This window comes from Salmo salar, chromosome ssa15 (genome assembly GCF_905237065.1).
Source record: "Salmo salar chromosome ssa15, Ssal_v3.1, whole genome shotgun sequence".
Taxonomy (NCBI): Eukaryota; Metazoa; Chordata; class Actinopteri; order Salmoniformes; family Salmonidae; genus Salmo; species Salmo salar.
The window spans coordinates 95,229,620-95,255,461 of record NC_059456.1 but is presented as its reverse complement, the minus strand read 5'-3'; the positions used below and the strand labels follow the sequence as shown (position 1 = coordinate 95,255,461).

Sequence of the window (25,842 nt, the reverse complement as noted above, 5' to 3'; positions counted from 1 at the left end):
GTATGTTGCTGCAGGACAGGAGGGATTTCACAGGCTGGTGTTATGCTGCATTGTTCAACGCCACTCAGTGCTGCAGCATGACCAAGTGGGTCCAGCTCCTCCCTCTCTCCCTCACTCCGTCCCTCTGTCCCTCTCTCTCTCCCTCACTCCATCCCGCACTCCCTCCCTCCATCTCTCCCTCTCTCCCTCACTCCCTCCATCTCTCCGTCCCTCCATCTCTCCCTCACTCCCTCCCTCACTCCTTCCCTCCATCTCTCCCTCTCTCCCTCACTCCCTCCGTCCCTCCGTCTCTCCCACTCTCCCACACTCCGTCCCTCCCTCCCTCCTCTCTCTATGTTCATCTGGAGTTGCAGCTGTACTGTAATGCGTGTGCTTGTGCCACAGCTCTCCTCTCAGTACGCTTTAAGACACTTAGCGATCACAATCACTTCTCTCTATCACAGGTTGTTTCTATCTTACCTCTTGATAAGATATGCAGTTCTCTCTTTTTTTCCTTTCTCTCTGCATGGTTCTTCACAGCTGTCTCCGTACCTCTTTTAGCAGCCTTCTTTCTATCCCATAACCCCCATCCCCCTATTTCTCTCTCCCTTCTTTCCATCCAGAAACACATGAGCTCCTGTTGAGATTAAGAAAGCCTCCATCTCCGTGTGTGTGTGTGTGTGTGTGTGTGTGTGTGTGTGTGTGTGTGTGTGTGTGTGTGTGTGTGTGTGTGTGTGTGTGTGTGTGTGTGTGTGTGTGTGTGTGTGTGCACGTGCCTCCATCAGTGTTCTGCTCCACCATAGATCCATAAATCTCCCTTCATTCCTACATGTACCTCATCTCAGGGCTCAAGCCTGTTTTCTGTAGCCTGGCAGCTCCTTAAGACCCTGCGAGGGTTAGGGATGCAGGGGGAGATGCTATATACACTCTCAGGGTAGGAGAGTCTGTCATCGCCAATTACAGCCTTAGAGAGATAACTACCATGCTGGCTGGTGCCCGGGCACACCGGGTACAGAACATACCTGATACCCTGACCACAGGGGATAGTGCTATAACCATCCGGCCCAGCCTGACTCCCTCATCTGTTTATGCTGTCTTACCAACTCCCATGTCATTGTCACGTCAATGGACCCAGCAGGGACTGGACATACCTGATGCCCTGACCTAAAGGCTAGTGCCAGCGCCATCCATACCACATGGGCACTAGCCTGAGTCCCTCTTCTCCCCTCTCACCTCTCCCTGTCTGTCCCCAGCCATCCCAACAACTGAGCCACCCCCTGTGGTCCAGCTATCCAGCCAAAGCTGTCTCTCCCCTCTCCTCCCCTCTCAGCCATCCCAACCACATAGCCATCCCTTGTGCTGTCCATCCAGCCACGTCCAAGCCACCATTCCTCCACCTCTCCAGCAAGGACCCCCTCTCACCTCCCTCCCCTCTCCTCTCTCCTCTTCTCACTCCTCCTCTCCTCTCCTAAGCCTGTCAGTAATTATCTTTTTGTTTTCTCATGATTTGGTTGGGTCTAATTGTGTTGCTGTCCTGGGGCTCTGTGTGATGTGTTTGTGTTTGTGAACAGAGCCCCAGGACCAGCTTGCTTAGGGGACTCTTCTCCAGGTTCAAAATGGTTGTCCCATTTTGTGAATTCTTGGATGGTGAGCAGACCCCAGACCTCACAACCATAAAGGGCAATGGGTTCTATAACTGATTCAAGTATTTTTAGCCAGATCCTAATTGGTATGTCAAATTCTATGTTCCTTTTGATGGCATAGAATGCCCTTCTTGCCTTGTCTCTCAGATCGTTCACAGCTTTGTGGAAGTTACCTGTGGCGCTGATGTTTAGGCCAAGGTATGTATCGTTTTTTTGTGTGCTCTAGGGCAACGGTGTCTAGATGGAATTTGTATTTTTTTGAACACCATTATTTTGGTCTTAGTGAGATTTACTTTCAGGGCCCAGGTTTGGCAGAATCTGTGCAGAATATCTAGTTGCTGCTGTAGGCCCTCTTTGGTTGGGGACAGTAGCACCAGATCATCAGCAAACAGTAGACATTTGACTTCAGATTCTAGTAGGGTGAGGCCAGGTGCTGCAGACTTTTCTAGTGCCCTCGCCAATTCGTTGATATATATGTTGAAGAGGGTGGGGCTTATGCTGCATCCCTGTCTCACCCCACGGCCCTGTGGGAAGAAATGTGTGTATTCTTTGCCTATTTTAACCGCACACTTGTTGTTTGTGTACATGGATTTTATAATGTCACTCACTCACTCACTCACTCACTCACTCACTCACTCACTCACTCACTCACTCACTCACTCACTCACTCACTCACTCACTCACTCACTCACTCACTCACTCACTCACTCACTCTCTCTTTCTCTCCTCTCTCTCTCCAGAGCCAGGCAGAAGCCCACTACAAAGGCAACCGCCATGCACGAAGAGTCAAAGGCATCGAGACCTCCAAGAGTCGCCCCCAGGAGGGTGACAAGTTGGGCCGACCTGTCCTCCTCACCTCCTCTCCATCCCTCCCTGGTGAACCCCCTACCTCTGCCCCTGACATCAGCAACCCCTGTAACCCAGGTAATCATGGAGGAGAGAGACCTGCAATGCCTCCTAGCACTTACATGTAGGTGGCAGCTTTCTCCTTCTGGAACTTACTGGAGAAATACTAAAATAGGTAGGAAGGAAGGACTGGGTTCTGAACAGATAGTTCAAGGCTTCTGCTCTTTTCTATAACCTGTAGGGAACACAACATGGTCTATACTTGGCATGTAGGTTTCTCACTTATGGGTGGCACAAATTATGATATGGGGGAGGGGAATGGGCAGAGTATATGCAAATTAAATACGGAGTATTTACTCTTTAAAAAAGTGTAGTGTTTTTACGGTCTGTAGTGTTTTGCAGACATTACTGTAGTGTTTTTTTTACCATAATACTGTAGTATTCACTGTAGTATTTTCTACATGAACTGACCACTATATGCTGAGGGATATATGAATAGCTCTTCACAAATATGAAGGAATAACAATCCCATAGGTTTTCAAGTATTTTGTTCTGGTCCTCTATGGCTCCTGTCTCTGTGTTTTATCTGACCTTGGCTAAAGGCCGTAGTCTGCTCCTCTCACATTCCCACCAGAACAGCAGTGTCAGCACCACCGACTCAGGCCCAGATCTCTTCTGTCATTGCTGTCCCACTGACCCTGAAATGACAAATATGCCGGAGAGAAGCTGAGACTCACTAAGGACTTCGAAACAGGAGCTATATTTGGCTCTACATTCTTGCAGAACCTAGTTTCAAGTTTAAATACTTTACAAATACATTCCTTCCTTTCTCCCTTGAAGTAACCACTGATCTGACATGACACTAAATTGGTGAAAGCTGTGTTATGGAAACCCCTTGATTTCACCAATCATTTCAGATTAGGGATTATTTTTAGGAAGGGAACAAGGAAGGAAGTAAGGACTCATTTTGAGTAGTACAGTTCTGGAACAGGACCTTTGAACAGAGACGGCAGAGTAGCACCATCACCACGGAGACTCTAGAGTAGCACATCGCATCACGGAAAAGATTCCCTGCCAACAAGCAGGTTAATCTGGGGACAACAGCATGTGCTGTTGGACCTGAAATGATGCTCTTGAGTTCTCTGACTTCTTTGAAGGAATCTTCTGGTCCCAGATCTGTTTGTGCTTTCTTGCCAACTCCTATGTCATTCCGATCGTCATTGTCACGTGGAGTTGGCAAGACAGCACAAACAGATCTGGGACAAGGCTACCTATTTAGAGGTTGACCTCAGAGAAACAGGTGACTTATAAAAATAATGGCACCATGACTCAGCAGCTTTTCTTGGCCACTTCATTTCGGACCCCCTGGTGGTATGTTTATAATTATGAGTTGTGTTTGACTGTGCATTAGAATGTGATTTGTTATACAGTCAAAATCAACTGTGGGGTCTGGGAGGACAGAAAGGGGAAAGGGTGCTAAATGACTGGTGAGACAGAGGGAGAGAGGGAGTAGATGGAGGGAGAGAGAGAGGAATATGATGTGAGTGGAGGAGAATAAGACAGGTTAGTGTAGCTGTAGGATGACATTTATTGGTATGGAAAGATCACAGCTGATCTCAGTTTAATAGTTTCATCTAACTATCAGGTTTGAAGGTAAGACCCAAGTGCAGACGGTGTTGAAGTAACAATGTTGATTACAGCAACAGGGGCAGGCAAACGACAGGTCAAGGCAGACGGGTCGATAATCCAGAGTAGTGGGGCAAAGGTACAGGACGGCAGGCAGGCCCAGGGTCAGGTCAGGCAGAGGTCGTTAAACCAGAGTAGGGGCAAAGGTACAGGACGGCAGGCAGGCCCAGGGTCAGGTCAGGCAGAGTGGTGAGGTAGGCGGGCTCAGAGACAGGACAGGTAAGGGTCAAAACCAGGAGGGTGAGAAAAGACAGACTGGGAAAAGCAGGAGCTGAGACAAAAACACTGGTTGACTTGACAAACAAGACGAACCGGCAACAGACAAACAGAGGGGGGTGGGGACAATGTGGAGATGGGTGACACCTGGAGGGGGGTGGAGACAAGCACAAGGACAGGTGAAACAGATCAGGGCACTAATGTAATTCGGTGCTGTTGGTGTGACAGATTGGTTGTTAGAGACAGAGGGCACTGTGGAGGGTGTGGCTGTTTCTCTCCTCTCTCTTCTGCTTCAGTCTCTGCCCATCTCCTCTCCTCACCAACCAGAACTTTCCATTCCCTCACTGTCACCAGTCTCACTCCGTCTGTCTCTCCATCCCTCTGTGGATAAAAAACACTTAGGAATGAAAGAACAAGGGAAAATGTTCAATCTGGTGACGGTGGCATTTGGAAAGGTTATACTGAGTACCGAACACTGTTTACCAGACAATTTCACCATGGGAACACAGAGCAGGTGTCATCAAACAAAGCTGAAAGAATAACAGCCATTGGTAAAGACAGAGACCAGAATACATTATTCAGTGTTATAACTCCTAACCTCAAGATTGTGTCTGGCTGCCTTTCTTCTCCCCACATGTTTTTATATCTTTCTTGTGGCTTTGTCCCACCTACACCCGAGCACTAATACCATTTCCACACTACTGGGCCAAATGGAGCCGAGCCAAACTGAGCTGTACTGGGCTGGCCTGCCTATGCATTCCACCATAGCTGCTGGAACCATATTTGAAATGACAATGTGAAAATAACATATCCGAGCCAGCACAGTACAGTGTCGGGGCACCACAATAATGTAAAATGTTTATGGGGGCAGTCTGGCCGCCTCTCTGCTTCACAGGGTGATATGTAGCCTGCAGTCCTTAAGTCACACAGCGTCCTGCCTTCAACCCAGTCCAGCCCTCAGCCCAGTCCAGCCCGCAGCCCAGTCCAGCCCACAGCCCAGTCCAGCCCTCAGCCCAGTCCAGCCCTCAGCCCAGTCCAGCCCACAGCCCAGTCCAGCCCACAGCCCAGTCCAGCCCTCAGTCCTGCCCTCAGTCCAGTCCAGCCCTCAGTCCAGTCCAGCCCTCAGTCCAGTCCAGCCCTCAGCCCAATCCAACCCTCAGCCCAGTCCAGCCCTCAGCCCAGTCCAGCCCTCAGCCCAGTCATACAGTATCAGAACTACTAACTGATGGTGAGGGACTTAACATGTTTTCACATCCTAACTATGTTTTCATATGTATTTTGTGTCTTTGACCCACCGCTGGAACCATAGGGTTATGTTGTCATGACAGAAGTACTGGACATTCTGAAGGGGTCTGATGGGTGTTTATTTCTCTTTCTTGTGACTTGCTCTCCACTGACCCCAGAGCTCTAAAGGGAGTAGAGAACTGACCAAAGAGCTCTAATAGGAGTAGAGAGCTGAACCCAGAGCTCTAAAAGGAGTAGATAGCTGAACCCAGAGCTCTAAAAGGAGTAGAGCTGAACCCAGACCTCTAAAAGGAGTAGAGAGCTGAACCCAGAGCTCTAAAAGGAGTAGAGCTGAACCCAGAGCTCTAAAAGGAGTAGAGAGCTGAACCCAGATCTCTAAAAGGAGTAGAGAGCTGAACCCAGATCTCTAAAAGGAGTAGAGAGCTGAACCCAGAGCTCTAAAGGGAGTAGAGAGCTGAACCCAGAGCTCTAAAGGGAGTAGAGAGCTGAACCCAGAGCTCTAAAAGGAATAGAGAGCTGAACCCAGAGCTCTAAAGGGGACTGGAGAGCTGATCCCAGAGCTCTAAAAGGGACTAGAGAGATGAACCCACAGTTCTAAAGGGGACTGGAGAGTTGAACCCAGAGCTCTAAAAGGGACTGGAGAGCTGAACCCAGAGCTCTAAATGGAGTAGAAAACTGAACCCAAAGCTCTAAAGAGGACTGGAGAGCTGAACCCAGAGCTCTGAAAGGGACTGGTTATGAACCCAGCCAAGCTGTACTGATCTGGCCTGGTTATGCATTCACCATAGTTTCTAGAACTATGGGCTCGGCACAATAGTGTTTAAGAGGCCAGTCTGACAATCTCTGTAGCCTACAGCCCTGCAGTCACTCAATGAGCGAGGCTCTGAGAGACTTCCAGAGGGAAGGAGAGACAAAACAAGCCTGCCATGATCTAAATGTGAAAGAATGATTTTTTCCATCCAAGACTTTCTTGTGACACTGGACCCTCAGCCATTTCCCTGGTCGTTAGTGTGTGTGTGTGTGTTGTTTGTCTGAGTCAGAGGTGGGACAGAGGCCAGGCGGAGAGAGGAGAGAGGGCACCCTGCAGCATAATGAATAATGTTGAGTGTTCATTAGAACAGAGATGGTTTTCTAAACTCATGAATCATTTAGGATGGCCAGGGAGAAGAGGGCTGGAGGATTAGGGTACGCAGGGGATAAATACCACTCCTGCCTCCTCCTGTAACCACAATATCTGACCACACACAGCAGCCAGAGGAGAGGGCTGGAGGGACACAGGCTCTGTCCCTGGTTTCAGGCCTGCTTCCTCCAATCCCCATATATAATTGCTATAGTAACACTTCACAATGATAAGGTCATACTGAATACTAAAATACTTTCCCATAATGCCAGGCCAGTGTTTTGCTTTTGGAGTCCTTTACTTTAGTGCGTGATCTCAGAACCAGCCAGTGTATTGTACTTGAAGGGGCCTCTGGCTTGGCTTGGGTAAGGATGTGGTTGGTTACATGTTAAAATGAAACATTTTGACTTTGCTTCACCGCATACATACTTGCAAGACATCATCGAAAGTCTATTGTAAACACTTCATTGTTTTAGTTACACGCTTTAACTCAGAAAAACAAGTCTGTTTAGATTTTCTGCCAACACTGCATTTCATTTGACATTATATTTTTACTCTTTCCCTTTCTAGATGAACCACGCCTCTCTCTGCCACCACTGTTAAACGGGGGGCCTCTCATGGCCCCGCCTGGCCCCCTACCCCCCCTGCCTCCCCTCTCCACCCCTCCTACCCCCGACTCCCCCCTTGCCCCCTCCGTGTATCCCATGCTGACCACCCTCACCCCTTCTCCCCTTCTCCCCTCATCCTCTGACTCCCCCATGGGTTTCGACACCATCAACCCTGAGCAGAGTGGTGTTCCAGTGGCCCCTGTGACTCCCGGGGCCCCAGCTGGCCCAGAGACAGAGGAGGACAAGGCCAAGAAGCTCCTCTACTGCTCACTGTGTAAAGTGTCCGTCAACTCCCTCTCACAGCTGGAGGCTCACAACAAAGGTACATAGCTTAGTGTATGGGTGTATGGTATAGTGGCCTTCCCAGGTCATGAATCTAGGAGAGGACACTTAGTAGTCCTCGGAATAGTCAGTACTTAAAGGGCTGGTTCACTATTTTTGAAACAATTCTCAATTTCTTTATGTAAATGTCATGTTATAGAAAGGTCCAAATACTTTTTTTGTAATTTCACTTGGTTTTGAGAAACATACCCCATCCGCCATAGACTTCCTCATTGCTCGTTCTGCAGTATTGTGGCCATGGAAAACATGAACAAAGGATCCAATAACACCTAAATAAGTCATTTTAGAAACTACAAATCTCTCAGTATGGTGATGCAGGTCTTTAGATGTTGTACACCTTGATACAAATTATATACACTACATTTCAAAAGTTTGGGGTCACTTAGAAATGTCCTTGTTTTTGAAAGAAAAGGACATTTTGTTGTCCATTAAAATAACATCAATTTGATCAGAAATACAGTGTAGACATTGTTAATGTTGTAAATGACTATTGTAGATGGAAACCGCAGATTTTTTATGGAATATCTACATAGGCGTACAGAGGCCCATTATCAGCAATCTGGGTTCCGCTGGTGTACAGCAATCTTTAAGTCATACCACAGATTCTCAATTGGACTGAGGTCTGGGCTTTGACTAGGCCATTCCAAGACATTTAAATGTTTCCCCTAAACCACTCGGGTGTTGCTTTAGCAGTATGCTTAGGGTCATTGTCCTGCTGGAAGGTGAACTTCCATCCCAGTCTCAAATCTCTGGAAGACTGAAACAGGTTTCCCTCAAGAAGTTCATTGTATTTAGCGCCATCCATCATTCCTTCAATACTGACCAGTTTCTCAGTCCCTGCCGCTGAAAAACATCCCCACAGCAAGATGCTGCCACCACCATGCTTCTCTGTGGGGATGTGGTTCTCGGGGTGATGAGAGGTGTTGGGTTTGCGCCAGACATAGCATTTTCCTTGATGGCCAAAAAGCTAAATTTTAGTCTCATCTGACCAGAGTACTTTCTTCAATATGTTTGGGTAGTCTCCCCCATGCCGTTTAGCGAACACCAAACATGTTTGCTTATTTTCTTCTGGCCACTCTTCCATAAAGCCCAGCTTTGTGGGGTGTATGGCGTATAGTGGTCCTATGGACAGATACTCCAATCTCTGCTGTGGAGCTTTGCAGCTCCTTCTGGGTTATCTTTGGTCTTTTTGTTGCCTCTCTGATTAATGAATTAATGGATGTTCAAAGTCTGGGATATATTTTTTAACCCAACCCTGATCCGTACTTCTCCACAACGTTGTCCCTGACCTGTTTGGAGTGCTCCTTGGTCTTCATAGTGCAGCTTGCTTGGTGGTGCCCCTTGCTTAGTGGTGTTGCAGACTCTGGGGCCTTTCAGAACAGGTGTATATATACTGAGATCAGGTGACAGATCATGTGACACTTAGATTGCACACAGGTGGACTTCATTTATCTAACTATGTGACTTTTGAAAGTAATTGGTTGCACCAGATCTTATTTGGGGGCTTCATAGCAAAGGGGGTGAATACATATGCACGCACCACTTTTCCGTTTTTATTTTTTTGGAATGTTTTGAAATAAGTAATTTTTTAATTTCACTTCACCAATTTGGACTATTTTGTGCATTACCATTACATGAAATCCAAATAACAATCCATTTAAATTACCGTATGTAATGCAACAAAATAGGAAAAACACCAAGGGGGGGTGAATACTATTGCAAGGCACTGTAGCAGCAGAGAAATTCCTGTTAATGCTGGTTTTGTATGCTGGTCCTCTTAATGCTGGTCCTATTAATACTGCACCATTGGAGGAGTGTGTCTTTAAAAACCTGTAGAATCAGAAGGCTGTTATGAGGCCACACTTGGGTTCTAATCATATTTGTTTTCTTCCAGATACTTTGGCTGTGCTTCATTGGGCTTGTTCTTTGGCTATGCTTCACTGAGCGTGTCTGGTTCAATGGAATCAATAAAATAGTCTCAAAAGTGCCAGTCTGGCGCTCCAGGCTCAATCAAACCTTCAAAGCATTTGAAAGAAAACAAGCCCTATTTGAACCCTACATTCTCCTTAAAACTTACTCTGACACTCATCTGCTAGCCGCGGCCCGCTAGCTGTCTAGAGCACACCGAACTGTTAGCTGAAGAAGTCCATCAGCCAATGTTTTTGGGGCTACTATACCTATTTTGTCAATTGGCCTGGACCCTTTTCCTACACGGAGTCCTGCTGATCCATCACAACTGATCTGCCGACGAAACCGCACGAAGGGGCGACAACTAACTTCTACCATCGCAACGTCCCTCTAAGGCCGTTGCGAAAATATACTGCCCCCTACCCCAGAAAGGTTAAATGTGCTTTCCTCAGCAATCTTAAATAAGCATGCCCCATTCAAAAAATGTAGAACCAGGAACAAATATAGCCCTTGGTTCACTCCAGACCTGACTGCCCTTGACCAGCACAAAAAATATCCTGTGGCGTACTGCATTAGCATCGAATAGCCCCCGCAATTTGCAACTTTTCAAGGAAGTTAGGAATCAATATACACAGGCAGTTAGGAAAGCAAAGGCTGGCTTTATCAAACAGAAATTTGCATCCTGTAGCACAAACTCCAAAAAGTTCTGGGACACTGTAAAGTCCAAGGAGAATAAGAGCACCTCCTCCCAGCTGCCCACTGCACTGAGGCTAGGAAACACTGTCACCACCAATAAATCCATGATAATTGAGAAGTATTTTTCTAAGGCTGGCCATGCGTTCCACCTGGCTACCCCTACCCAGGTCAACAGCCCTGCACCCCACACAGCAACTTGCCCAAGGCACCCCCATTACTCTTTCACCCAAATCCAGATAGCTGATGTTATGGAAGAGCTGCAAAATCTGGACCCCTACAAATCAGCCGGGCTAGACAATCTGGACCCTCTATTTCTAAAATTATCCGCTGAAATTGTTGCAACCCCTATTACTAGGCTGTTCAAAATCTCTTTCGTATCGTCTGAGATCCCCAAAGATTGGAAAGCTGCTGCGGTCATCCCCCTCTTCAAAGGGGGAGACACACTACACCCAAACTGCTACAGACCTATATCTATCCTACCCTGCCTTTCTAAGCTCTTCAAAGTTAACAAACAGATCACCGACCATTTCGAATCCCACCGTAGAGATCTCCGCTATGCAATCTGGTTTCCGAGCTGGTTATGGGTGCACCTCAGCCACGCTCAAGGTCCTAAATGATATCATAACTGCCATCAAGAAGAGACAATACTGTGCAGCTGTATTCATCGACCTGACCAAGGCTTTCGACTCTGTCAATCACCACATTCTTATCGGCAGAATCAACAGCCTTGGTTTCTCAAATGACTGCCTCGCCTGGTTCACCAACTACTTCGCAGACAGAGTTCAGTGTGTCAAATCGGAGGAGCTGATGTCCGGACCTCTGGCAGTCTTTATGGGGGTGCCACAGGGTTCAATTCTCGGGCCGACTCTTTTTTCTGTATACATCAATGATGTCGCTCCTGCTGCTGGTTATTCTCTGATCCACCTATACGCAGACGACACAATTTTGTATACTTCTGGCCCGTTGGACACTGTGTTACTTCTATGGGCTACGTGGGACGCTAGCATCCCACCTGCGGGACACAGCCAGTGAAATATCAGGGCGGCAAATTCAAAAACAACAAAATGTCATAATTCAACTTTCTCAAACAATCAACTATTTTACACCATTTTAAAGATACACTTCTCCTTGATGTAACCACATTGTCCGATTTCAAAAAGGCTTTACAGCGAAAGCAAAACATTAGATTATGTTAGGAGAGTACATAGACAAAAATAATCACACAGCCATTTTCCAAGCAAGGACATGTGTCAATAAAACCCAAAACACAGCTAAATGAAGCACTAACCTTTGACGATCTTCATCAGATGACACTCCTAGGACATTATGTTACACAATACATGTATGTTTTGTTTGATAAAGCTCATATATATATCCAAAAACAGCATTTTACATTGGCGCGTGATGTTCAGAAAATGTATTCCCACCCAAACACGCCGGTGAATGTGCACACCAATTTACAAAAATACTCATCATAAACGTTGACAAAATATATAACAATTATTTAAAGAATTATAGATAGACTACTCCTGGATGCAACCGCTGTGTCAGATTTTAAAATAGCTTTACGGAGAAAGCACATTTTTCAATATTCTGAGTACATAGCTCAGCCATCACAGCAAGCTATACAGACACCCGCCAAGTTCGGGGCCACCTAAACTCAGAATTAGTATTAGAAATATTCTCTTACCTTTGCTGATCTTCGTCAGAATGCACTCCCAGGACTGCTACTTCCACAAGAAATGTTGTTTTTGTTCGAAATAATCCATATTTATGTCCAAATACCTCCATTTTGTTCGTGCGTTCAGAGCACTATCCAAAGGCATAACGTGCGAGCGCGGTACCAGAGACGAAAAGTCAAAATGTTCCATTACCATACTTAGAAGCATGTCAAACGCTGTTTAAAATCAATCTTTATGGTATTTTTTACGTAAAATTGCGATAATATTCCAACCGGACAATAACGTATTCATTCAAGGAGAAAAAGAAGGAACGGCGCGCCCGCGGGATCAAGCATATACAATCCCTTTGTTGCCAGGCAGTCCACTCAGTAACTGAGCTCCTATTATCTGCCCAGTGACAGGAGAATGCTGAAACAACTTTCTGAAGGCTTTTGACAGCCAATGGAAGGCTTAGGAAGTGCAACGTAACCCCACAGATAATGTAGTTTCGAAAGGGACTAGAAAGAAGAACTACAATTCTCAGATCCTCCACTTCCTGGTTGACTTTTTCTCAGGTTTTTGCCTGCCATATGAGTTCTATTATACTCACAGACACCATTCAAACAGTTTTAGAAACTTCAGAGTGTTTTCTATCCAAATCTACTAATAATATGCATATTCTAGTTTCTGGGCCAGAGTAGTAACCTGTTTAAATTGGGTATGTTTTTCATCCAGCCGTGAAAATACTGCCCCCTAGCCCAAACAGGTTAAATGCAAGTGAAACGAAATGCATCACTACTCTGGACGGCTCTGACTTAGAATATGTGGACAACTACAAATACCTAGGTGTCTGGTTAGACTGTAAACTCTCCTTCCAGACTCACATTAAGCATCTCCAATCCAAAATTTAGAATTGGCTTCTTATTTCGCAACAAAGCCTCCTTCACTCATGCTGCCAAACATACCCTCATAAAACTGACTATACTACTGATCCTTCACTTCGGCGATGTCATTTACAAAATAGCCTCCAACACTCTACTCAGCAAATTGGATGCAGTCTATCACAGTGCCATCCGTTTTGTCACCAAAGCCCCAAATACTACCCACCACTGCGACCTGTATGCTCTCGTTGGCTGGCCCTCACTTCATATTCGTCGCCAAACCCACTGGATCCAGGTCATCGAAAAGTCTTTGCTAGGTAAAGCCCCGCCTTATCTCAGCTCACTGGTCAACATAGCAGCACCCACCCGTAGCACACGCTCCAGCAGGTATATCTCACTGGTCACCCCCAAAGCCAATTCCTACTTTGGCCGCCTTTCCTTTCAGTTCTCTGCTGCCAATGACTGGAATGAACTGCAAAAATCACTGAAGCTGGAGACTCATATCTCCCTCACTAACTTTAAGCACCAGCTGTCAGAGCAGCTCACAGATCACTGCACCTGTACATACCCCATCTGTAAACAGCCCATCCAACTACCTCATCCCCCATACTGTTATTTATTTTATTTATTTTGCTCCTTTGCACCCCAGTATCTCTACTTGCACACTCATTTTCTGCACATCTATCACTCCAGTGTTTAATTGCTATATTGTAATTACTTCGCCACTATGGCCTATTTATTGCCTTACCTCCCTTATCCTACCTCATTTGCACACACTGTATATAGACCTTTTCTATTGTATTATTAACTGCATGTTTGTTTATTCCATGTGTAACTCTGTGTTGTTGTTTGTGTCGCACTGCTTTGCTTTATCTTGGCCAGGTCGCAGTTGTAAATGAGAACTTGTTCTCAACTAGACTACCTGGTTAAACAGAGGTGAAATAACATTAAAAAAAAATTTATTTTGGGTGTGCTTCCACATGGCTGGTTTTAGAGCTCCTAAATGTCCCAACGATGCCAGTCAACTCCATTAGGCCAAAACCACCTAACCTTTAACTCAGACTCTGTGGCTTGGGGAAGCTGTTCATTTCCCCTTAACTCGCTCTGTGTTCTGGTTCATGTCAGACACATGTCACACTCAGACGCACACACACACACGAACACATGCATTCATGCACACACACCAGTCCCTGTATTACACATCACCCTTACCACGCCACAGCAGTAAGGCAGTGCTGTTAGGGGAATGGGAATGGCCTTGGACTGCCAGCCAGCCAGACATGATGATAGATCAACATGAAAAGCCTCTTAATGTATAACTAAGTATCGATCAATGGAAACATAATCAGTGACATCATTACAGTAACCTTTGGAAGGCTTTTTGTGATGGCTGTTTGATTGAGCCCTAGGAACAGGACACACAGAGATTAGTCAGGACACACAGAGATTAGGGACAGGACACACAGCAATTAGATGTTTGGTTGAGCCCTAGGGAGAGGACACACAGCAATTAGATGTTTGGTTGAGCCCTAGGGAGAGGCAACACAGAGGTTAGATGTTTTATTGAGCCCTAGGGACAGGACACACAGCAATTAGATGTATGGTTGAGCCCTAGGGACAGGACACACAGCAATTAGATGTTTGGTTGAGCCCTAGGGAGAGGACACACAGAGATTAGATGTTTTATTGAGCCCTAGGGACAGGACACACAGCAATTAGATGTTCGGTTGAGCCCTAGGGACAGGACACACAGCAATTAGATGTTTGATTGAGCCCTAGGGACAGGACACACAGCAATTAGATGTTTTATTGAGCCCTAGGGAGAGGACACACAGAGGTTAGATGTTTTATTGAGCCCTAGGGACAGGACACACAGCAATTAGATGTATGGTTGAGCCCTAGGGACAGGACACACAGCAATTAGATGTTTGGTTGAGCCCTAGGGAGAGGACACACAGAGATTAGATGTTTTATTGAGCCCTAGGGACAGGACACACAGCAATTAGATGTTCGGTTGAGCCCTAGGGACAGGACACACAGCAATTAGATGTTTGATTGAGCCCTAGGGACAGGACACACAGCAATTAGTTGTTTTATTGAGCCCTAGGGAGAGGACACACAGCAATTAGATGTTTGGTTGAGCCCTAGGGACAGGACACACAGCAATTAGATGTTTTATTGAGCCCTAGGGACAGGACACACAGCAATTAGCTGTTTGGTTGAGCCCTAGGGACAGGACACACAGCAATTAGATGTTTTATTGAGCCCTAGGGACAGGACACACAGCAATTAGATGTTTGGTTGAGCCCTAGGGACAGGACACACAGCAATTAGATGTTCGGTTGAGCCCTAGGGACAGGACACACAGCAATTAGATGTTTGGTTGAGCCCTAGGGACAGGACACACAGCAATTAGATGTTTTATTGAGCCCTAGGGACAGGACACACAGCAATTAGATGTTTGGTTGAGCCCTAGGGAGAGGACACACATAGATTAGATGTTTTATTGAGCCCTAGGGACAGGACACACAGCAATTAGATGTTTGGTTGAGCCCTAGGGACAGGACACACAGAGATTAGATGTTTTATTGAGCCCTAGGGACAGGACACAGAGAGATTAGATGTTTTATTGAGCCCTAGGGACATGACACAGAGATTAAAGGAATACAATCAGATTCCTTGTTGATTGCACTCTCTTCTGTTCTTACAGTACAAACACTAATTAATTCTGTACATCCATGAAAAAACACAAAAATCATATATGCTACACAGACAGACTGTGACAGCTACTGCATCTGTGACAGCTACTGTGCCTGAAAATTAACAGTCCAAATCAACAGACAGACAGACAGACAGACAGACAGACAGACAGACAGACAGACAGACAGACAGACAGACAGACAGACAGACAGACAGACAGACAGACAGACAGACAGACAGACAGACAGACAGACAGACAGACAGACAGACAGACAGACAGACAGACGAAGTAAGGTTATGGATGGGTGTGTATTGAACCGTAATCATACGTTTACAAAACAGTTCCTCGCCGTGTCTCTTTTCATGTTTGGAGACATCTCCTGTCTGTTTGTGTTGTGTTTCATTGTAACTGTGAGTCAAGCAGTTCGGCACACAGGATGAGAAAACTCAGACAGGGTTCATCTATTGTCTGCCCAGAATAGAACAAAGACTGCAAAAAACTCCAAATGCACATTATTGGCCACAAGTGAAATCAGTAATTCCAGACCTCCCTCCTCCTCCTCCTTTATCCCCCTCCTCCCCCACCTCCCCGACCTCCCCCATGTTCTCCTGCTGTAACCTATTACTCACTGCTCAAAGATCAGGGATTTGGGAGAACAAGTCAAAGTAAAATGGCAACCTATGGCACCCTATTCCCTATCGAATGCACTACTTTTGACCAGAGCTCTGTTCAAAAGTAGCGCACCATACAGGAAATAGGGTGCCATTTGGGACGTATTCAAACTCTCGGTCAGACCAAGTGCAAAATGGCCTGATTGAGGTTCTGGGATCGGGGGAGGAGTGGGGACTCGGAGGGCAGGACATGACTAGAATTTTCATCCAAAAACAAAACATGAAATTAGTTAAAAAGGAACAATTTTGGCAGCAGGACATCTGTGTGTAATGCAGGAAATAAGAATCATATATTTAGACTGAGCACACTGCCCTTTCTCTAACACACTAGTTAGAAAGGAACTATTTTGGCACAACAACGTGTATGCTGTCAGTCTAATGCACACATCTTGAACAAGGAATGACACTCATATTTCAGCACATGAGAGCACAGAAAACAGACCGCTCTTTCAATCTTTGAAGACTAGAAGTCATTGAGTTTGAATGAACCTTTGTATTGTGATGTCATGAACTAATAACCTCTTGATTTGACACATTAATACTACCTTCTGAACGTCATTCAGAGGACCAGCATTAACAGGACTAGCATTAAGAGGACCAGAACTAACATTGTCAGGGCTGTCTGTGTGTGCAATGCAAACCATTTGAACAAGAGAGTAACACTTATATTCCACCATGAGGCAGCTCACAGAACATACTGCACTATGCTCTTCCATTCTTTGAAGACCAAAAGCAGTTGACCTATGCACAGAGTTGACTTCAATTTTACAGATGTCATCTAGATGTTGACTCCTTTAAGACATTATTACTACCATCCACATGACCTCTCAGAAAAGCTAACCCTAACCCAGAGCACTCATTTGGCTACCCTAAAAGAACAGAGAGAGATAGACGTCTTTCAGTTCTATGCCAATGTCAACTCTAACAGTGGAGACATGCATGTATGGTTACAGCCATAACTCCACTACTATAGACTACAGCGTTACCACATCACCGTGGCCCTCTAGTGGTTAATATACCACACTACACCTCCCCTCCTAGTCCCATTCCACTCTAGGGTGAAGTTTCCCCTAAGAATAGATCTAGGATCAGCTTCCCCTTCCCCAATCCTTACCTTAACCATTAGTGGGGGAAATGACTAACTGACTCAATATCAGCATCTTTTTTATTTATTTTTATTTTATTTTTATTTTATTTCACCTTTATTTAACCAGGTAGGCAAGTTGAGAACAAGTTCTCATTTACAATTGCGACCTGGCCAAGATAAAGCAAAGCAGTTCGACAACATACAACAACGCAGAGTTACACATGGAGTAAAACAACATACAATCAATGATACAGTAGAAAAAAATAAGACTATATACAATGTGAGCAAATGATGTGAGATAAGGGAGGTAAAGGCAAAAAAGGCCATGGTGGCAAAGTAAATAAAGTATAGCAAGTAAAACACTGGAATGGTAGATTTGTTATTTGAAGAAAGTTCAAAGTTAAAATATAAATAATATGGTGCAAAGGAGCAAAATAAATAAAATAAATAAATAAAGTAGGGGAAGAGGTAGTAGTTTGGGCTAAATTATAGATGGGCTATGTGCAGGTGCAGTGGGTTACCCCTATCTAGGAGTAACTTCACCCTACACCATCCAACTTCACTAACTGTACATGTGCTTTGTGTGCTCTACTCTGCTGCCTACCAGTGCTGACTTAGAGGAAAGTTCAGATCACAGGAGGCTGCTGAGGGGCGGACGACTCATAGTAATGGCCAGAACAGAGCTAATGGAAGGGAATCAAACCCATGGAAACCATGTTTGATGTATTTGATACCATTCGGCTCCAGCCATTACCACGAGCCCGTCCTCTCCAATTAAGGTACCACCAATCTCCTGTGGTTCAGATGGTGGTACAGTACAGAGACTTCTCTAGCAGCTAGTTAATACTCTAACAGCTAGTTAACACATCCTGATATTTGTCATTGTCATATTCCCCACCATTATGAGGAGGTAGAGCCCAGATACTCATGGTGATGAGCTGTGGCTGAACATATCAATGAGGCTGATAGATGGGGTTATTGAACAGTTCAATGAGCTGTGGCTGATAGATGGGGTTATAGAACAGTTCAATAAGCTGTGGCTGATAGATGGGGTTATAGAACAGTTCAATGATCTCCGGCTGATAGGTGTGGTTATAGAACAGTTCAATGAGCTGTGGCTGATAGATGGGGTTATAGAACAGTTCAATGAGCTGTGGCTGATAGGTGGGGTTATAGAACAGTTCAATAAGCTGTGGCTGATAGATGGGGTTATAGAACAGTTCAATGAGCTCTGGCTGATAGGTGGGGTTATAGAACAGTTCAATAAGCTGTGGCTGATAGATGGGGTTATAGAACAGTTCAATAAGCTGTGGCTGATAGATGGGGTTATAGAACAGTTCAATAAGCTGTGGCTGATAGATGGGGTTATAGAACAGTTCAATAAGCTGTGGCTGATAGATGAGGTTATATAACAGTTCAATAAGCTGTGGCTGATAGGTGGGTTATAGAACGGTTCAGCATGGTGTATACGGTTATGTTAGTTTTGTGGTGATGTCATCCTGGTCTAAAGACTGATGCTTTGTGTGTGTGTGTGTGTGTGTGTGTGTGTGTGTGAATGAAGGACTGAATGCATTTTTATTTTGTGTCTTGACCCATCCCTCACGGGATAGTTAGACACCATTTTCTTTAAGTCAATTAAAGAAAACTTGTGTGTGTAGGTAGCAAACACAAAACTATCCTGGAGGCTCGCAGTGGGCTGGGTCCTATCAAGACGTACCCTCGGCTGGGCCCCAAACCCCCGGGGGAGATGGACCCCAACACTGAGGAACGCACCTTCCACTGTGAGATCTGCAACGTGAGGGTCAACTCTGAACTGCAACTCAAACAGGTGAGGAAGATGGTGTGTGTGTGTGTGTGTGTGTGGTGGGGATTTGCAACATGCGGGTCAACCCTGAACTGCAACTCAAACAGGTGAGAGAGGCGGGGGCCACTTACAGTAGACCCCTTTATCCAGATGACTTATCATTTTCACACAAGGCCCCTAAAGACCCCTAGAGGTGACTTCTCATTTTTACACTAGGCCCCTAAAGACCCCTAGAGGTGACTTCTCATTTTTACACTAGGCCCCTAAAGACCCCTAGAGGTGACTTCTCATTTTTACACTAGGCCCCTAAAGACCCCTAGAGGTGACTTCTCATTTTTACACTAGGCCCCTAAAGACCCCTAGAGGTGACTTCTCATTTTTACACTAGGCCCCTAAAGACCCCTAGAGGTGACCTCTCATTTTTACACTAGGCCCCTAAAGACCCCTAGAGGTGACTTCTCATTTTTACACTAGGCCCCTAAAGACCCCTAGAGGTGACTACTATTCCAAATCGACCGCCAGCACATACTCCTTATGCACTAATTGAGAAGATTGGATAGGTGAAAGAAATATGGTGCAGCCGCAGTCGCCATATGACTGTGTCAGTCCTGGATCGTCTGGCTGCTGTCTAACCCTATATATCGCTCTCCCTCCCTGCAGCACATATCTAGTCGAAGGCACCGGGACGGAGTGGCAGGGAAACCTAACCCTCTTCTCAGCCGACACAAGAAGCACAGGGTGGCTGACCTCACGGTAACCTTTCACTTCTGATCACTTACCTGACCTCTACTGTGCCAAGGCTAGTTTAACCAATGATTATCCCTTGCCAGGGCTAGCTCAAATGAACTAGTTTATCCACTGATAGTGAGGAGGCTGTTTTCTGAGTAATCAGTAGGTAGATGCATTACTAATGCCCTGAAGTTCCACTTTGGAATGTGCTGGACATAGTCTAATCAGAAGCCTCTGTGTTATGACAGATTAAAGAGGTACAAACTGAAATGGTATTTCTATATTTGTTTTGCTCTACATGTGTTCACCGTCTGCCACTATACTCTCTCTCTCCCTCACTCTCTCTCTCCCTCCCTCCCCTCAGTCCTCTCTGAACTTCTCTAAGGATCTCTCCAAATGTTTGGGGGCGGGGCTCTTGCCCAGTCCCCTGGCTGTTGCTGCAGCGATGGCCGCAGCCGCTTCCTCGAACCACCAATTGGCTCAGCTTCGTGCCGCAGCAGCATCTTCGACCCAGCACCACCCGCATCACCACCACCACCACCTATTACAGGGCCCACCTCTCAGACATGCCATCTTAAGACCCGCCCCCGGGCCCATGCGCACCTCCCATGTGCCAATCCTCTTTTCTCCTTACTGACTCCACCTCCTCCACCTCGGCCAGTCAGGAGCAGCCACTACAAAAGCACACTGTGAAGAAATAATCTACATAAACAACAAACAAAAATGTATAGGGTAAACAAACAAACCATCGTTAAACAAAGAAAAAGTTCAAACATGTAGATGAAATGAAAGGGAAGAGAGCACCTGAAAGAAGGAGATGATGTAGTCCCTCATTTTCCTTTTTCCCTGACCTAAAACTCTCCTTCCATCTCAGAGGCTTGTGACTGTGAGTGATAGACTGATGGAGAGAGAGAGAGAGAGAGAGAGAGGGCAATAGAAGGAGAGATACTCAGTATGCATTGGATGGACTGCAGTATGCTTGTTCATCTCTCACCTCTCTTTCCCCACACACTATGAGATCCATCACACTGATGGCTCTTATCAAACACACACACACACACACACACACACACACACACACACACACACACACACACACACACACACACACACACACACACACACACACACACACACACACACACACACACACACACACACACACACACACACACACACCCCTCCACTGCAGCTAACTGTTTCAGTACAGTATGTGCTGGTATACATACTCTTTCCTCATCATTCTGGTCTCAAGTGTTCTTACTGTACTATGCACCTCCAAACCAAGAGAATAATGTCACTGCAGTATGTCAGTTCAGAGAGAATAATGTCACTGCAGTATGTCAGTTCAGAGAGAATAATGTCACTGCAGTATGTCAGTTCAGAGAGAATAATGTCACTGCAGTATGTCAGTTCAGAGAGAATAATGTCACTGCAGTATGTCAGTAACGAGAGAATAATGTCACTGCAGTATGTCAGTTCAGAGAGAATAATGTCACTGCAGTATGTCAGTACAGAGAGAATAATGTCACTGCAGTATGTCAGTTCCGAGAGAATAATGTCACTGCAGTATGTCAGTACAGAGAGAATAATGTCACTGCAGTATGTCAGTTCAGAGAGAATAATGTCACTGCAGTATGTCAGTACAGAGAGAATAATGTCACTGCAGTATGTCAGTACAGAGAGAATAATGTCACTGCAGTATGTCAGTACAGAGAGAATAATGTCACTGCAGTATGTCAGAGGTATTTGCTATAATAATAAACGTGTCTAGTCATGTATAACTGTGGCAATATTCCACGATACTGTGAATTCCTCTTCCTGCTCTTGGGGGTATAATCAAAGCGAACATTGTTCCTCATTGGTGGTGACCCCTAGGTTCTCTTCCAATTGGCCCTGGCCCTGGGTGCTTCTCCAATTGGTTAGAGATGACCCTAGGTCCTTCTCCCATTGGTTAGAGGTGACCCTAGGTCCTCCCATTGGTGGCCCTATATGTCCTTGTTAGATTATTACTGTGGGTGACAACAGGTAGTCTCTTCCCGATGTGTGAAGCGTGGAGGTCTTGGAGAAGAGAAAATGACTGCAGGGTACTGTGCCCTCCTGTCGTTCCTGTGGCAGCGCTAGGTGAGAGGAGGGCCAGCGCAGGTCAGTAGAGATATTAACCCTAGTTCACTGTGGAGGAGGCCGAGACACGCTGCTGTTTGAAAATAGACTAACAACAAAGATGTCTGCAGGGGAAATGTGTCTATAGGGATCACAGCTAACCTCTATAGGGATTGCAGCTAATCTCTATAGGGATCACAGCTAACCTCTATAGGGATCACAGCTAACCTCTAAAGGGATCACAGCTAACCTCTAAAGGGATCACAGCTAACCTCTAAAGGGATCACAGCTAACCTCTAAAGGGATCACATCTAACCTCTATAGGGATCACAGCTAACCTCTATAGGGATCACAGCTAACCTCTATAGGGATTACAGCTAACCTCTATAGGGATCACAGCTAACCTCTAAAGGGATCACAGCTAACCTCTAAAGGGATCACATCTAACCTCTATAGGGATCACATCTAACCTCTATAGGGATCACAGCTAACCTCTATAGGGATTACAGCTAACCTCTATAGGGATCACAGCTAACCTCTATAGGGATCACAGCTAACCTCTATAGGGATCACAGCTAACCTCTATAGGGATCACAGCTAACCTCTAAAGGGATCACATCTAACCTCTATAGGGATCACAGCTAACCTCTATAGGGATCACAGCTAACCTCTATAGGGATCACAGCTAACCTCTATAGGGATCACAGCTAACCTCTATAGGGATCACAGCTAACCTCTATAGGGATCACAGCTAACCTCTATAGGGATTACAGCTAACCTCTATAGGGATTACAGCTAACCTCTATAGGGATCACAGCTAACCTCTATAGGGATTACAGCTAACCTCTATAGGGATTACAGCTAACCTCTATAGGGATCACATCTAACCTCTATAGGGATCACAGCTAACCTCTATAGGGATCACAGCTAACCTCTATAGGGATCACAGCTAACCTCTATAGGGATCACAGCTAACCTCTATAGGGATTACAGCTAACCTCTATAGGGATCACAGCTAACCTCTATAGGGATCACATCTAACCTCTATAGGGATTACAGCTAACCTCTATAGGGATCACAGCTAACACTCACCACAGGGTAGAGGAGGATGAGTCACCTCAATAGGGATTACAGCTAACCCTCACCACAGGGTAGGAGAGAGAACAAACAGAGGAGGAGATGCAGCGGTAGTTCCAGCATAGCAAGGTCACACATACTGTATTTAGGGCAGAAAAACCTTGCCCAGCACCTCATTTATTTTGGATCCCCCCTTCCTGTTTTAAAACAGAAAGCCATGCAATGCATATTATTTTCCCATGACTGATCAATAGTGTTGTTTGTTTGGTTTCCTGGTTGGTTCATTTTCATAGTTACCCAATTATACAAGAAGAAACTAGTGATCTGCAAATTATGGAGAAAACAAACAATTTATATGTTTCTATCTAGGAGGGAATGGCTGCTAACTGCACTCAGGGAGAAGGGTGGAGGAGAGAAGGGTGGAGGAGAGAAGGCTGGAGGAGAGAAGGCTGGAGGAGAGAAGGGTGGAGGAGAGGAGAGAAGGCTGGAGGAGAGAAGGCTGGAGGAGAGAAGGCTGGAGGAGAGAAGGGTGGAGGAGAGAAGGCTGAGGAGAGAAGGCTGGAGGAGAGAAGGGTGGAGGAGAGAAGGCTGAGGAGAGAAGGCTGGAAGAGAGAAGGGTGGGAGAGAGAAGGGTGGATTATTTAGGAGGGGATAAGGTACTGAGTGCAGAGACTGGAACTGCGCTGCCCACCTAGGCTAACTGAACTGATGAGGAGTTGAGTGGAGAACCAGAGGAAGAGAAGCCTGCCCTGCTGAACACTGCTATAACACTATAGTACTGAGCCGTGTTCGAAAAGGCACAAAACAGAGGAAAACTCTCGGAAACAGATGAACAGGGAGGAGGTACCACCTGAATTTGCATTTGTTTTCTGTTGCAAAACGTTTTGAAACATTCTGCCCTAATGAACACAACCCTAACGAAGATGTACACTACCCTTCCATTGAGAAGCAATGTGCTCTAATGTCTTACCTTTGTTCGGATATTGCGATGCAATGAGCAATTTGAGCGGAGCGAGTTAACGTGTTATTGTTAAGCGTAAAAAATGTGTTGTACACTACAGGGATATGTACAGTTAAAATTGATTGGGTTAGGAGTTCTTCCTAATCACAGATGACCTCACCAGGTAAAACTCTGGGTCTTATAGTGCTTTCAAGACAACTGGGAACTCTGGGGAAAAATCGTGACGTCAGTGATCTTCAGGTCGGAAAGTCAGAGCTCTAGAAAGAGGCCCGAGTTCCTGACTTGGAATTCCGAGTTGGATGACAATTATTTTCCTAATTCCCAGTTATCTTGAGTGCACTGAAGTCGGAAGTCTAAGAGTTCCCAGTTTCCATTTGTTTTGAACGTGTAGCATAATGCATTTAGTCCTGGTCAGGTCACATGGTCAGGATTCACTTCCTGGCCCTATACAGTAAATGGGAAATGTGCCTGAAAATATTCCTTTTATGTTCTTCCAGAGAGGAGGATGCCTTCAGAGGGTATTATAGTAGAGAGCCCCAATACTAAATGGACCCCTAGACCCTACATCCTTTGTATGCATTTGCAGAGATCTCAGCGAATTGGACACATGTAAGTATATGGTAAAAATGCCATCTAGTCAATCAGTCGGCCAGATGGTGCTACTACCATATTGCGTATCTAGTTATCTAAGATTTCCACAAGCGCCTATGTTGAAGGGTGTAGGCGTCCACTTGGGATAGGACCAGGGAGAAGGACAATAAAGAAGCGGGGCTTAGGGACCGTCCCTTCATATTAAAGAGCCCTAATCTAATGGTAATAATGGCTGTTGTCCTATTCGCTACCCTTCTCCTAAAGTGTGCAATTGTACACTCCCTAACATGGATCTAAAAGGAATTGACTGGTGTAAGGAGCATGGTGGAAACTCGCTTGCACCAATCCAATCCTTATAAGTGCATAAGGGGGAGTGTACACTAGGTAAAGGGTACAGAATCGGAATGAAACCAATCTCTGCTTGGGGAACAGGGTACGTACATGCCAGGTAGCGAGCTGGGATTAAAGTAGTTTAGTCGTAGTTTAGTTTGGACTTTTTGTGTTTTTGTTGCATTGTTTCATTTTAGTGTGTGAGAAATATGTTTGAGTATTGAGTAATATATCCTGATATGACAGAATATATGATTATATCAATGCCATTACTTAAGAGCTGACTGAGTCAGTTTATCCAACACTTCTCTTTTGAATAAATTGATCTTAATCCTGATCTTGATCTTAAACTTGATCTTGATTTGGTGGGGATGATTTGTGGCGTACTAGGATCAGTGCTCTTGTTCCTGTTGTTGTGTATCCTATTTCCTACATGTATATAGTGCACTAAGCCCATAGGCCTCTGGTTAAAAGTAGTGCACTATATAGGGAATAGGGTGCCATTTCAGATGCAGGCTATGTAATATTGTGCGTGTTGAGACCTCTTCTCCCAATTCCCTACAAATCATATGACCAGAAAAGCCCTGGCTGGAACAGAAGTGGCCTATCACGATGCAAGAGAGAAACCTTAACACAGGCAGGGTGGCCTACCACAATAGAGGAGACAAACCTTAACCCATCCATGCAGGCTCTAACGTTAGAGATTTAAGCTTTTTCAACCTAATATCAACAAACAAACGATCCAACCGATTTGATTTAAAGTGTTTGATTTTGCCACTGTTAGATCCATAACGTAAAAATACACGTGCTCATATCATAGTCACCCCAAATGGTACATACATCCTCATTCATTATTCAACGTTAGATCTATTCATGAGACCTATTTTCTGGGCAGGTGTCCTGGTAGCTGTGTGTATGCAGTTAGCCTTATTCCATCCTTCTTATCTCCAGAGGCAG

General features: G+C 45.4%; 1 protein-coding gene across 2 annotated transcripts in view; it reads left to right on the top strand.

Moving 5' to 3' along the window:
• Positions 1–25,222, top strand: part of LOC106592553 (zinc finger protein 385A) — a 322,502-nt gene extending 297,280 nt beyond the window's left edge. For both annotated transcript variants that reach the window (XM_045696335.1, XM_045696336.1), the window contains 5 exons: positions 2,363–2,546; positions 7,306–7,665; positions 18,949–19,118; positions 19,755–19,847; positions 20,188–25,222. In XM_045696335.1, coding sequence (XP_045552291.1) covers positions 2,363–2,546; positions 7,306–7,665; positions 18,949–19,118; positions 19,755–19,847; positions 20,188–20,460 — 1,080 coding nt within the window. In that variant the 3' untranslated portion in view covers positions 20,461–25,222. The remainder of the gene's footprint in view (positions 1–2,362; positions 2,547–7,305; positions 7,666–18,948; positions 19,119–19,754; positions 19,848–20,187) is intronic.
• Positions 25,223–25,842: the final 620 nt, after the last annotated feature.